At 41.6% G+C, this 14,938-nt stretch overlaps 1 protein-coding gene across 1 annotated transcript in view; it reads left to right on the top strand.

The window, feature by feature from the left end:
• Positions 1-14,938, top strand: part of LOC5520587 (serine/threonine-protein kinase SMG1) — a 59,569-nt gene that overhangs the window by 19,323 nt on the left and 25,308 nt on the right. Inside the window, exons 24-46 of the mRNA XM_048719855.1 lie at positions 408-492; positions 648-768; positions 1,958-2,068; positions 2,539-2,666; positions 3,801-3,965; positions 4,476-4,630; positions 4,841-4,985; positions 5,109-5,248; positions 5,558-5,824; positions 6,437-6,593; positions 7,313-8,199; positions 8,542-8,605; positions 9,077-9,178; positions 9,609-9,794; positions 9,971-10,142; positions 10,854-11,030; positions 11,468-11,652; positions 12,027-12,215; positions 12,518-12,688; positions 13,201-13,335; positions 13,442-13,536; positions 13,935-14,033; positions 14,665-14,827. Of these exons, the coding sequence (XP_048575812.1) occupies positions 408-492; positions 648-768; positions 1,958-2,068; positions 2,539-2,666; positions 3,801-3,965; positions 4,476-4,630; positions 4,841-4,985; positions 5,109-5,248; positions 5,558-5,824; positions 6,437-6,593; positions 7,313-8,199; positions 8,542-8,605; positions 9,077-9,178; positions 9,609-9,794; positions 9,971-10,142; positions 10,854-11,030; positions 11,468-11,652; positions 12,027-12,215; positions 12,518-12,688; positions 13,201-13,335; positions 13,442-13,536; positions 13,935-14,033; positions 14,665-14,827 (4,099 nt within the window). The remainder of the gene's footprint in view (positions 1-407; positions 493-647; positions 769-1,957; positions 2,069-2,538; positions 2,667-3,800; positions 3,966-4,475; positions 4,631-4,840; positions 4,986-5,108; positions 5,249-5,557; positions 5,825-6,436; positions 6,594-7,312; positions 8,200-8,541; positions 8,606-9,076; positions 9,179-9,608; positions 9,795-9,970; positions 10,143-10,853; positions 11,031-11,467; positions 11,653-12,026; positions 12,216-12,517; positions 12,689-13,200; positions 13,336-13,441; positions 13,537-13,934; positions 14,034-14,664; positions 14,828-14,938) is intronic.

Consider the following 14,938-nt stretch of genomic DNA (forward strand, 5'->3'; position numbering starts at 1 on the left):
AAAGCAGATTAAACCTAACCCAGGGATAAATATGGCTATCTATAAATATGATAAATATGACATTTTATTTAATAAAAAGGGTATTTATCCCTGGGTTAGCGTTAACCTGCTTTCTAGGAACCCGGCCCTGGTCTCCATTTTGTTCAAGACAGAATTTATCAGAAATTTCTGTCTCACCAAAAATGTACCAAGATAACTTTCATGCTTTATTAAGCAATTCTGTTTGTGCTGTTTAGCTGTGGAAACATACCAACAACAATTAAGAAAGATGACCTGATATTTTGTTGAAATCTGGCTTAAATCGTTAGCTGTCAATTTCAAGTAATATATGAATCTGACACAGCAAATATCGATTAATAATGTACGTTTTTTTTTTACTTGGTTGTGCTGGATTTTGTTCATTTTAGGAAGGACATACAAAAGGATTGGCTTGTCAAGCTTTTTCATTCATGCAACCGAAACCACAAGTACTCAGACAGTGAGCTATCCCATGTGAGTTACCAACACATAGACATTAATTTCTATGTCTTTAAGCAAACCAGCAAGATAACTGTGTTCTCAGCAGCAAACATTTTATATTGTACTAACGAAAGCTTATCCACTAGAACTCATTTTACCACAAGATTTTGTGTTTGTTTACCTTTCAGTTTAACCGCTGTGAGTCAGTATTGTGGTTCTGGGCTACCTGGGAAGCAGCACAATTTTGTATTCTTTCACGGCTCCGTACACCTCTTGGAAGAGCTCAGGAGACCTTCCAGGCAATTGAAGGTAAGAGGGAAACACCTATTTCACATAAAATTGCACAATTCTTTATTCTATGTATCATGGCTCCGTACACCTCTTGGTAGAGCTCAAGAGACCTACCAGGCAATTGAAGGTAAACACCTATTTCAAATAACATTGCACTCAAAAATCAATGTATTGTAGCCCACAGTGCTTCGTGGTTAGTGTACAAATTGCTGAAAACTGGTATCTGAAAGCCATGCAAAGGAACATGAACAAGAATTCTACAGCTTTTGAAGCCTGCATTTGTTTTTATTTACCCTTGAGTTTAGTGTGATACCCATGAAGCCCGATTGTTTACCATACATATGTACTCTCTGAGTGCAACCTAATTTGAAATACCTAGGTCGATATGGTAGCACTATACCCCAGAACCGTACAGCTATTTACCTTACACTGCACCATTAATCTATCTGTCAAAAATATACCATTTCCAAAATATACCATTTCCAACTGCTACCATATCGACCTAGGTCGATATGGTAGCACTATACCCCAGAACCGTACAGCTATTTACCTTACACTGCACCATTAATCTATCTGTCAAAAATATACCATTTCCAACTGATTTTCACTATGTTTTCTAGTTTGTTGCACTTGTATTACAATCACTGCATGAACACCTGTATTATTCGGAAGATTTACATTTACCTAGGTCGATATGGTAGCACTATACCCCAGAACCGTACAGCTATTTACCTTACACTGCACCATTAATCTATCTGTCAAAAATATACCATTTCCAACTGATTTTCACTATGTTTTCTAGTTTGTTGCACTTGTATTACAATCACTGCATGAACACCTGTATTATTCGGAAGATTTACATTAATGTAATTGACATCACCTTGACGGTACCTTGTTCCCAGGCAGGATCATCTCCTGTTTTTGTGTGTGTTTTATTTGATGTCATTTTGTATTAAAACCCTGATCAGCAGATTTTCCATTTTTCTGTGTCTTGATATCCTTTGTAGTGATTGCTTGATGCTATGATTATATTTTTAAAATAAAATTTGGTTCTGCGATTGATAGTGTAACGACGTTAGGGTAATGCTTCCTGATGAAAGCATTATTGCTTAAACTTCTGTAAATTATCACTCAGTGATTCCAGATAGTTTTGAATGTGATATTTGCATTCTTCTGTGTAGTTTACCCCTTGTACTCCTTGTCCCAGGCACCCTACACCAGTACGCAAGAGAAGCCAGGGCAGCAGACCTAGATGAGCAATTCAAACCTCAGCCCGGTGATGATAACAGTCAAGGAGAAGAAGAAACAGAGTCTAAAGGTACGAGTTGGACAGCCTCCCTGGTACTCACAATCATGTGAACAAAGCTGAAATGGTATTATGGTTCTATGCCTCTGTGTAAACAGTTGGCTAACATTTTGAGCATTGGCAGAGCAAAGGAAAAAGTCTGACAACGGGCTAATGCTGAAAACCCCAGCACAAATACTCTGTTTTCACAGAGCCTTAAAACATACCATTTGAGCCTTTTGTTCATTCATTCCTATGATTCCACAACTCCTATGCAGACCATCGTAATTATTTGTCAGCTTGTCTGTAGTCTTGAAGCAGTAGTCTTGTGAACAAAGCTGACATATGCCCAGCACAGGGCACACAAAAAGTCACACCTGTTTTTCCATTAAAAAATGGGAAGCTAATCAATCCAATAAATCAACACCGTTTTGGATATTTATGTGCTCTCTGAAAACTCTTCACTGGAGCAAAAAAAGCTGATCTGTATTTTCTCTGTCTAGGTCAAGGTCCCAAGCCCTTCTCCAGCCAGTTGCGAGCTTGCCTTCTGCTGCAGTTTGTAGAAGCCCTAGAGAAGCTAATGTACAATGCTCATGATGGTTGTACTGTTGGACTCCCTTCTCCTCCTAAGGTATAAACCAGTATGTCAAAGAGTACGAAGTGCAGTCAACTCTTCCTTATAAACACCAGCTATCACAGCTAGCCTCCTCATTTTTACAGACATAAATAATCGCTTAGATACCAAGAAACATGTCCTGTTTGTATTGACTCTGGCTATTACAGCGGGACCTCTAAAAACTTTATTACCAAACAATATGTGTGGTATATTCGTTGTCTTCACGTGCAAGAATGTAGACTCTGAGACTTGTTAAGACGTTCTGCAGCCTTTAAAAAATGTTTAGGAGCAGGTTATTGTGAGTTTGAGGCGGTTTGGTTGACGAAGGCACCCACTAGCAAAACAAAAATAATAAATTTTCTTTCTGGATGGAGACGGTCAGACATCCAGATAAGGTGGCATGTTGAGCCAGCAGCCGGCCAGTTTTAGAAAGGCTGCATTCTTAGTTGCCTGAATATCTTGTATGTGTTCGGTCAGAGCATTTTATACATACAAGAAGGTCTGAAGGTCACTAGTCCTTTTTGCTGCGGGAAATAATTTGTGTGCTTCTGTGAAATTTTGAAAATGGCACCTTTGCGAGTGTGATCCTCTCGCTTACAAAACGCTTGAGCTAGATCTTTGCTCCCCGGTATAATATTGAAATAAAAAACATTTTGCACACCTCTTCTCCGGTAATGTGTGGAAATGGTATGGTTTCGGAGTTTCCTAGCTCAGCCGTTTTTCCGTGAAAGGTGGAGCACAGTCCAATCCTTAGTGTATTATATATAGTATAGATTTCGGCTGTTAGGGTTTCACTGGTCAGGCTTAATTGCTATTCCAAGGGAATCCATGATAGTAAGAGTTGTTTGTACATAGATTCCAAAATATCACAAGATATACTTAATGTGCACACAGCAAATTATGCACCTGATTAAGCATTTTCAAAGAACTTTTGTGAAGCATGAAGGGATCAGTGTATTAGAATTAACTGTGCAACTTGGCCAATATTTCACCATTTCTAGTTTGTAAGGCTGTTCTTGAAGAACTCGAGAAATACCTCCTAAAAATAACTTTCCCATTGGGCCGTTACAACAAAAACATCTTCCTGGAATGGTTTTCTATGATACCTGATTGTCCAGGAAAACAAGAAATAAACTTCTTTTTTTCCAGTCCGTTAGAGTGTTCTTCAGGACAAACAGAAACACGTGCCTGGAATGGCTGACCAGGATCCGACAGCCTGCGATGGAGGTGGCCATTAGGTGTGGTCTGCCCGCGGTGGCCGTCTGGCATGGGATGCAAGTCATACAAGACATGAAGACGTCTGGAAAAGCAAAGGTACCCATTGACTCAAAAGAAGGGATGATAGATCAAACTTGATTAGGGTTAATGTGTCCAGAGGGCCGCCATAAAGCTTAACCGACAAGACACAAAAGCATCTTTTAGAATCCGCGCTACTTAACATACCATATAAATTATCTCGAATTTATTAGTCACATCCTTTAAGAAATTTACAATAGACACACTGCTTTTACAATTTTGAAATATGTTTCGCGTTTTCCGTAAAAGAATCATTGGAGATTGTTAAGTACCCAACCGGAAGTGAACTCGTGGCAATGCCGCTGAACAATTCAACATTTAAGGGCAGGGATTTTTTAACTGCAATCAAAGGACCTCATATAAAGTTTTTTTAATATTAATTGATGACCTCTGTAAAGCCATTATTTTCCCTAAACTGTTTCAGACTTGTCTTTATTAAGCAATATTCTACTACATATATAATAATACTATAAACTACTACAGACGGATTGATAAACTACTCTCATATAAACCTTTTTTGGCTTTCAGGGCCCCGAGTTTGAGAACACCATTCTACTGCTGTCCAAAGCACTCTGCGAGGTGAAGAGTCCCCAGGCGCTGACTGGCATTCAGTCTTTGTGTGCTAATGTAGCCGACCACAAACTGCCATGGCTGGATGGAACCGTTCTCAAGGCCAAAGGATGGTATGTCATCTTAGAGAGAAAAAAAAAGATAATTTGAAGTTGGTTCGAAAATTCAACTCCCATCTGTCACTGATGAAGTCCATTTCCGCATCGCACAGTATCTATCTTTTGCACAGATCCTAGCAATATGTCTGTCAGCATTAGCTGAACAGAGCAGATAGCTGGAGATATTCTTCCTGTTGCTGTGTTTGATTACCTCTGTTTAATTAGGTACGAGCAAGCCGCGGGTGAGTACAAGGCTGCTATAGAGAACGCTCTACCAAACCACGACACTGAGGCTCCATCAGAAGATGGGACCTCCAGGAATAACAACTCTACCTGCTCTCGCATGGCCACTGAGTTTGCAGTCAATGAGGTACAAAAATTGGCTGTACAACAACCTTAATTTTTCTTGTGTCCTAGATTAAACGTCAAGGAAATTGTTGTAATATGTCAAAACAGGGTATCTCTGTTGACGTAGTGATGGTATTGCCCATAGGTTGTAGACTGCTATAGCAAGCTGGCTGACTGGGATGAAGTGGAAAGATGGCAGAAGTATATCAGTAATTCCAGGAAGTGTGTCCAAGATGGTACCATCAAACAAGCACTTAGACTACATGCCGACCTCAACTACATAAGGTAGATTTTAAAAGTTCAAGATTTAGCATGCGCTGAGAATATATGCCGACCTCAACTACATAATGTCGATTAGAATAGTCCAACATTCACTCATCAAATAAGCACTTAGAATGCATGCCGACCTCAACTGCATAAGGTAGATAATGTCAAACATTCACTCATCCAGCAAGGATGGTAATGGCTTTGCTTCTCAAATCAGGCACATGTGCACATGCTCTTAGAGAGTTTGTTTGTCATGTATAAATACCATATACCAAATACCTTAATGTCTCCACTTCTGACCTCTTTTTTTGTCCTTTTTTGTCCAAGGGCACTCAGTAAGTTTGAAGACAAAGACTTCCCTGCAGTCCAGAACCACCTTCAACTCATCCCCTCGACCTGTCTGAACTCGTTCACCGACAGCCTGAAAAAGTCTGCTTGGACCTTGGTGCCGCAGGAGACCGAGATGGCATTCCGCCCCTTGTGGGACATGAACAAGACAGTGGAGGCTGCCGAGCTGTGCCTCGTTCAGGCAGGCGTCATGTTCTCCGTCGCTACTGGCAAAGACCAGGACAGCTTCAAGGATGCCAAGATATTGTAAGTAGCACATAGAACCACAATGAGTAGTAGTAAGAAAAAGGCATTCACGCTAGTGGTACTGTGCTGTCTGTACTTTAAGATATCGGCATAGGTGGCAGTCAGTAATAATGCTATTTTAATAGCATTAAAATGCTTAATATTATAAATTAGATTAGAAATTATAAATTAAAAAGCTTAATATTATAAATTAGTTTCTCTTCTTAAAATTATTTTAAAGCTGTCAGTGGCGAGGTCGTTCCTGTACCTTTGCATTCAATGCTTGTAGTCCAGCATACCAGGTACAAACAAGGAATAAGCCTCCAAAATTCATGTATTTGATTATTGCAAATTCGTAGTCATGCAACCTCGGCGAATTCAAAGTCCTTATCTCTTTTGGTAATAGCGCGTAGTTAATCAACCGTCTAAACCAATCGATGGCTTTCATGTGTTTACTGTCACTTCATAAACCATATGACTGCACACGTCAAGAGAATTGATTGGTCACTGTGGTATGATTGACTACACGCTATTACCAGACGAGAAATGGATTTGAATTCGCACAACAACGAATAAATCATCTGAAAGCATATCAAGTTGCCCTAGCCAGAATTTACCCTGTTTCTTTTGCAGGCAAGCAGTGAAGGAGTGCATACACCAGGGAGCATTGTTGGCCCAGGGAGCAGTACGAGTCGGAAGTCTAGACTGGCCTCCTCTTGTCTCTCCTCCACACATCCTACAACTGCAGTGTACGGCAGCGGCGGATGAGGCCATCCAAGCACTTACGCAGGTGACAACGCACCCTCAGGTCAAGATAATGCTTGCAAAGCTTACAGGAACTGCTGTATTCTCGGAAATGGAAATTGAAACATTCAGCAATCAACCATGCCATGATTTTGCTGTATTTTTTATTCAATCCTCTTTTTATATTTTCAGCTTTTTTTGTTCGAGAACTGCATATCATTATAGCTCATGTCTTGGCCATGATAGTGCCAAGAAAATCAGGGAACCATTTGGTTGCCAATGCGCCTTATATAGAGCCCATACAATGATTCAGAGTAATCTAACTTGTGACTTTTCTTTTTAAGTCAACCTGTATTTCGTTTGTTTCTTTTTATATCCATTTTCGTGTGTAACTTTTCACTTCTCTCCAAGTTTTTAGAGCAACAAATTATTCTACCATTCATCATTCATGATTTTGAGGAATCAACCAAGTAATAATACCAAGAATAATGAATACGACGATTCCTCGAACAGTGATATTTGACCAAATTTAAGACTTTTTTTTATAAAGACAGAAAATAATTTTTGCATAAAGACGGACCAATTGTCAGAATCAAATATCTGTATTTGGTAAAGTAAATTGTACAAATTAAATTGCTAGGATTATTGCACTAAGGATTACCTTTCATGTTAAATTGTGTTGGCTGTCCGTGATATCCCAAAACAAGAAATTCTGCCAACTGCAACTGTTTACAAGCTGAAATAGCTGTTATAATTGTATTTTAGGGAGATCCCTTCCCGTCCTTGCTCCATGGGGACGGCACATTCACGGCAGACCCAACAAGACATGACTGTGCTACTCTAAACCAAGCCTTACGCTTTGCCTCACATCTTGCACACCTAAGCTCAGCTCATGGGAAAGCAAAAGTCTCAGCGAATGAGGAACTTTCTATTCTAGAGCTCCAGACAGCAAAGCTTGCGAGAAAGCACGAGAATTACGGGCTAGCTCAAAGGCTGTTACTGAAGCAGCTTCACAAACTAGGAATCGTTGTGCAGCCTGACGTTGAGCTTAACGGGCAGAACAATCTACTTGGATCACTTGTACGTGGTCTAACTAGCGTGTCCGCAGCAAAGACCGCATCAAGACAGCATCTTCTTATGGTGCAACGTGAAAGCGCTAAGTTGGCCTATGCGATAGGGCACTTCCATGACGCTATAGGTATTCTATCAGGGAGCGTCTTAGAGTTTACTGAGGTCCGTGAGACTGATACAGCAGTGTCAGAATTGAACTCAAGATCTCTAGTCACGCTTTCCAAGTGGTTGCTATCTGACAGAAAGCTTCTAACTTCCGCTACTAAGACCACTAGTAATGTTACCCCGTTAGTTGCGAAGATCAGCTCTCTGTGTGACACAGAAGAGGAGTTTCTCGGGTATGGACAGAGCACCCTGATCAAGGCAGCAGAAGAGACTGGGCTCGGCGAGACCATCGTCCATGGAGAGCTTGTGTGGAATGCAGGAGTTACTAGTGTTGGCGAAGGAGTGGATGATATGGAATCAGTATGTGGAAAGTTACTTCATCTTGGCTCCATGCAGGCGCCAACTCTGGATAAAGCTTGGTTCAACCTGGCTGCCTGGTGCTATCGATGGGGCAGAAAGACGGTGGAGCAGGCCAGGTAAGCTACTAAGTGATAGGCTTTTCCAATAAAGTCATGTACTAGGACTCACAAAATTGGGGTTTTTATTTCACAGCGAAACTACTGATAACTGCAAATTTGCCAAAAAATTTGTTACATACGTACAGTAGTCTTAAATATGAAACCTGCAATCTTCGCGGTAGGGTTAAACACAAAAACTCCTACTTCCTGTTCCCGACGTCGTCTAGGAACGTGTTAGCTTAGGTTCCCTAATGAAGAAAGAAGAGAAGCCTGTGCTTCTCTCACATTGATATACACATTATCATCAACAATTAGCCATGCTGAACAGCCATGCTAAACCTTATTACCATTGCGTTTTAGCACCATGGGGAATGTAGAGCTTCTACTGGAAGAGCGTGACAGGGCAATGCAGAATATACCCAAGGTAACAAACCCGCATTTTTAATGATGCTGTAAAGCTCCTAAAGTGTCCAAGAAATTTGTAAGTTTGCCAATTACTTGAGTTTATAATGGCAAAAACACTCAAATGGAATTGATTTTGGTAAACAATGCAAGAACAACAATTTCAGTAGTACCCATGCCATCGGATTTCTTAGATGGTTTGGACGGTAGCCACAATATGTTTTTTTGAACAAAAACAAAACTCTGGGAAAACTTTTGAAACTTGATTCAAAGAGTATTCAACAGAATACGGTGTTCAATGAATCACATAACTCAAGCCCCATCCCCCCACACCCCTTTACCTTGTCTGATTTAAAGTTAAAACTTAAACTCGCTGCTAACTTAAATTTTTTTGTATTTCCTTTGAGTTATCGAAATAATAGGGTTCCAGTTTGTAGTCAAGTGCTTTTCTTACTACTCAGTGCTATAAAAATCTTGGTTTATTTGCCTATAGGATGCTACTGATGAGCAAGTTGAGGCAGTCATGCTGGAACTCGGTCAGGCGCACTCTACGGCTAGTTTAGCTCACGAAGAAGACATCGGGGATGATGATCAGGTGAAGAACAACATCAATGTTTAAAGAATGTCGATCAACGACTCCTTTGTTATTATTTATTTGAAAATAAACGGTTAATTCGCAAGGAAACCTCAAAATAACAATCTACGAATGAAGGTTACTCGCTTGAATTGGACGATGGAAATGAATGATTGTGTGACTCGGCATAAAGCGGGAGCATAAAATAGCGCCGTTATTAGCCTTCTTTAAACAGTGTTTAAAAGAACAATTATCGAGCATGAAGATGAAGAACTTAGAATCATTTAGATAATGCTTGTATATTTTCGTGTTGGCCATGGAAGTACGCCTCATATTGTGAATTTAGCGGGGGAAAAAATACACAAGAACGTATTCATCCACATCAATGCCTTTGACTCTTAAAGCAGGTTTCCACACACGTCCTTATTGCCTTAATGTGATCGGTTTGTAGTTCTATAACAATGGCATGGATGCGACCAGGAAGCAGTTGTTGCAAGTGTGTCCGTCCTTGCTGGACGCGAACCCTAACTGCCTGGACGTGCTTCTCTCTGTCTGGAAAGGCGTACGTGACCGACTGTTCAAGCACTACCACTACGCGGCTAAGGCATACTTCATGTATCTAAAAATAGGAAGCCAGGTAAGGTTCCTAGATTCCTTGCCAAAATAGTAAAGTTTAAAATTGGCTTAGAAGAAGTTGTATGACATTGCTCGGAAAATCAAATTCAGAGGATATCATGATGGCATTACCTATACCTATTGCAGAGATGTGGCAAATGATATTCCTAAAAGTCATGTTATCTAACATCACTCTAGACTACCACAAATGGTTGCCCTAGTGATGTACCGCAGAAAATAAACAAAAGCAGCGATGACGGCAATGTGACAGCCACACTAAGGCTGCTGCGTCTCCTGGTGAAGCATGCTGGAGAACTAAGGACCGTCCTAGAGGAAGGCCTAGCACACACCCCAACCCGGCCATGGAAAGGTAGGTCCCACACCCCAGCCGGGCCATCTCACTTGCCGTCTCACGCCCCAACCTGTCTTGGAGAAGTAGGTCCCACACCCCAGCCGGGCCATCTCACTTGCCGTCTCACGCCCCAACCTGTCTTGGAGAAGTAGGTCCCACACCCCAGCCGGGCCATCTCACTTGCCGTCTCACGCCCCAACCTGTCTTGGAGAAGTAGGTCCCACACCCCAGCCGGGCCATCTCACTTGCCGTCTCACGCCCCAACCTGTCTTGGAGAAGTAGGTCTCACACCCCAGCGATGGAAAGAAAGATGCTGCTGAAGTGCTTATAACACACACAAAAAGATATCGAGGAGCTGTTTCGTTTCGTTGCTGTTTTAGTTCCTCTGAAACGGAATTCCACCTGGAATCGATGTTGTGTAACCTAGAATCAAAAACAAGCAATCCCAATCACCCCCAAAGATGCATTCCATTGAGAAACTTTTGTTGGATTTTGGAAGGTTGCGCAACAACGATTTTTGTTATAAATGTCAAAGTGGTCATTTTCAAAATCATAATCCCACTGTTATTGTTATTTGCCGCAGCAATTCGCTGTTGTTTTAGCTTACCCAATGTAAACCTTTTACACTGTTCTTCAGACATCGTTCCACAGTTGTTCTCTGCTGCAGCAATACGCTGCTGTTCTAGCTTACCTAGTTTTCTAAGATTTACCTTTTGCCCTTTTCGACAGACATCATTCCACAGCTGTTCTCTCGCCTGAACCATCCTGAGACGTACGTCCGCCAGAGCGTGTCTGACTTGCTGTGCCGTATTGCCATGGACGCACCTCACCTCATTGTCTACCCTGCGGTGGTTGGCTCAGCCACGTCTATGCCGCAGTTCCTTAACAAGAAGATCAAAACAGAAGGTATACCATACACTGCTATTTTCAAGGAAATGTGTCATGAGCTGTTGGAGGCTTTGGGAAAGCCGCAGAGGTTCTTTTTCATTTTTCAATATTAATTTTATCCAATTGTCTAAAAAACCTGTGATAGTATGGTCTACCTGTGTACTTCAGTAGAAAGATGATTTAGATAGAAGGATGATTACCATTGTGAGAGGTTAGAGACTACCAAATGCCGTAACTAAAGAGTCATCTGCCCCCTAGCTTTCCACTTCTTTCGTTTTTAAGTTCTGGCCATCCTTCTATAGGGTATCTTCAGTATAAAGTATGGTTAAAAGGGTTTCCAAACAAAACTTTCAATTCACTTTATCATTTTGCATTTATTAAGTCATTCTTTATATCCTGTATAAATATGTGTTTACCACAACATACATCTTATCGTCTCCCATCCCTTGTCTTAGGCATCTTGCCCCTGCTGGTCAAAGACGATGATGAGAGGCCATCTAGCCAGCCTGACATTCCCCTAGCGGATACTACTGACAAGCCTGAGGCTGACAACTCCATGGGGGCTTGCTACAGGACGATTGTCAGCTCCCTGCAGTCATTGAACCCCAAGCTTGTGACAGAACTACAAGGCTTTATACAGGTCAGGACTATCAAAAATATGCATTGTCAGTGCAAACAGCGGCAATGCTAATAGCAAATGACAATTCTAACTCCGAAGGTGCTAATGGGTTCCAACTAAATAATTATAACTCACTTTTCTAGCAACTGTGGCGTAAAAGTCTGCTTAGCTAATAGAATTTTTGGAATAGGAACTACAGCAGACTGCTGTTTGTTTGGCTTATATATTAACCAATAGCTGAATTCTTGGAACTTATGTTTTCTAGGAACTGTGGCGTATAACTCTGCTGTTTGAAGAGTAGAGACTTGGCTTACTTTGATTAGCTTGGAACAGTAACTGACTGCTGTGACTCTGCTAATATATCAACCAAAAGCTAAATTCTTGGGACATTCTAGGAACTACGGCGTATAACTCTGCTGTGGGAAGAGTTGTGGCTTGGATCGCTGATCCAGACACATCAGGATGTAGTGCGGCGACAACAGCAGCTAGATGAGGAGATCAAGCGAGTGAACAGCAACGTGAACCTCACGGATGGTCAGAGAGCCGCACTTATCAGGGAGAAGCATGTGGCTATCATGAGGCCCGTGAGTAAAATAAATACAGATAGACTTGCTACACAAAGCCACATTATCATAAATGTGACAATTTACCGGACATAACAGCCACTGACCACACAAATATTTCAATAAACACATGTTTCGAATTTAACAGTTTTGACAACTTACATTAGAAATGAAGAATTGTCTTGAGTAACAGAGTAGGCGGTGGACATTGATAAGTAAGGGGTGGAAGTTATTAGTAGCTGGTGTTTCCGCCCGCCGTCAAACCTAAATGAAACCTCTGTGCTATATATTTTCTTCTTTTTCTAACTCTTGTTTCTCGTCAGATCGTGTTTGCCTTGGAACAGCTCCAAAAGATTACCAATCAGCAAGCCTGCACTCCTCACGAGCAGTGGTTCCACCGTGCCTATAGTGCACTGATCGAGAAGGCTTTAGCATCCCTCACCAACCCTGCCAACCCTTCAGATGCCCGGTCTAGCTGGGACCCCTTCAAACAAGTAAGTTCCCCTCAATGCCTTAGAACCCATAGAATATAAATTGACCTAGACAGTACTCAAGAGCAGTAGTTCCACTGAATATACAATGCAGTGATGAAGAAGGCCCTAGCATCGCTCATACACCCCTTCAGAGACCCGGTCAAGCTGGGACAGTTCTTCAAAAGCCTGAGACATCAAGCACTGGTTCCAACGTTCATTTAGTTTGATTACGAAATCGAGAAGCCCCTAACCTTGCTTAGAAACCCTAAAAAACCGTTAGACTAAAGGAAAAGCTGCTAGCCCATCATAAAGTTTCCATAAAGTCTCCTTAATGCCCTAGAGAATATACGGAACGTCCTAGACAATTTCTTTGTCGTACAGTGCAACCAACCCGGTGCCCTCTGGCAAAGTTGTAAACAATCCTGCAAGTTAGCTGCCTCAAATCCTTATCACTTCCCTGGTCTTTAGCTTCTTTCTTAACCCTGGTCTTGTGGTGGAATTAATCCGTTCTTATTTTTGACGATCACCTGTAGCTGTTGCAAACGCTTCAAGGGAGATCTATGAAGAAGTCCGCATACAGCCTTGTAATGGAGGACATTAGCCCGACACTGGCGAAGATGAAGTCTACTGCCATTTACATGCCAGGGCAGTCGCACTTTGAGGGAGAGGTGGGCTTTGTACTACTTTTGTTTAATAATGTTACTTTCAGTGCTTCATGTGTACCAAGTGAATGAGCAAATAAGCATGAATAAAAACGAACTTTTGTTGTTTCAGATTGTTTCCATCAGTGCGGTGGTAAATGAAGTCAACATCCTGCCCACTAAAACCAAACCCAAGAAGCTAGTCTTTGTCGGATCTGATGGGCAAAGGTGAGTTAAGTTGCACGTGACACACAAAGCGCCACCATTCTAACGCAACTACTGTACACGTCCAACGCTGACGCCAAAACAAACGAATCGACATATTAGACCCACAATACGTTGCAGCCCACCTTTATCTTACATACCTCTTATTGACCTAGTACACGGGCCTTAAGGAACCTTATGGATCCTAAAATTTTCCCACTCGAGGCCCAAGCAAAAGAGCTCAATAAGATGCTTATTATACAGCGATTCGAGAGAATCCTAAGGTGTTGTTTCTTAGCGGGCCGTATGGGGGTGTACTGCCCACGTATAAACCAATGAGAAAGCAAGTAGGACCATAGATGTATAATAATAATTCACATACCCAAAATGATGTACATTGACTGTGTTTGTGTTCTGCACAGACACACATATCTGTTCAAAGGGCTGGAGGATCTCCATCTGGATGAGCGCATAATGCAGTTCCTTTCCATCTGCAATAACATGTTCACCAGAGCAGACAGGTACGACAGTGAAGAGAAGCTGGTAGCTATTGAGAACGACCTGCTTCTTACTTGAAAAAAAAATTTGGTTCTCACTTTTTGAAGAGCTAGGTATTTCAACCGAATGCATTCTGCAATAGTTTATGAGAGACTTGAAAGTTATCTGGTAATGGCCTGGAAAAGCAGTTTCATGTCTGTTTAATGCTGTCTATTGCTCCTGGAATCATAGTTTTCTTCATTTTCCGTCAAAGAAAGGTAACCACTAGATGCCCCGGAGTTACATAGCAGCACAAGACTGTTTATGATATAATTAGTTTTTCACTAAACTGTCGGGGACGCAGATGCATGTGACTTGCGATCCGCGCAAACTATGTTTGCTACTCTGTGTTAATATGGTATTCTGTTTCTTTTCTCACGTTAACAATCACGCCGCCATTTTACGCTCCTGCACATTACCGAGTCACACAATACATTCATTTCCATCGGCGAATTCAATCGAGTAGCCAAGATATTTTCAATCTTATATCGTCAATTACGTATCAGAATTCATTCCTGGATTCTTATTTTGGAGTTTTCTTTGTTGTCGTTTCAATTGTAAACAATTACAAGGGAGTGGTTGATCAACATTCTTTAACGTGTCTGTATGCCTTAGCCATCGCTGCCCCCTGTTCTGTGCAAGACACTACTCTGTGACTCCGCTGGGACCGAGGTCTGGGCTGATCCAGTGGGTGGATGGGGCCGTGCCTGTCTTTGCGCTCTACAAACGATGGCAGCAGAGAGAGGCTGCCACTAATGCTTTGTTGAAATCCGCACAGGTGGGAATATAATAAGCGATAATGCTATCTGCACAGGTAGAAAGAAAATAAGCGATAATGCTATCCGCACAGGTAGGAATATGATAAGCGATAATGCTATCCGCATTGGTA

The sequence above is a fragment of the Nematostella vectensis genome, chromosome 12, assembly GCF_932526225.1.
Source record: "Nematostella vectensis chromosome 12, jaNemVect1.1, whole genome shotgun sequence".
NCBI lineage: Eukaryota > Metazoa > Cnidaria > Anthozoa > Actiniaria > Edwardsiidae > Nematostella > Nematostella vectensis.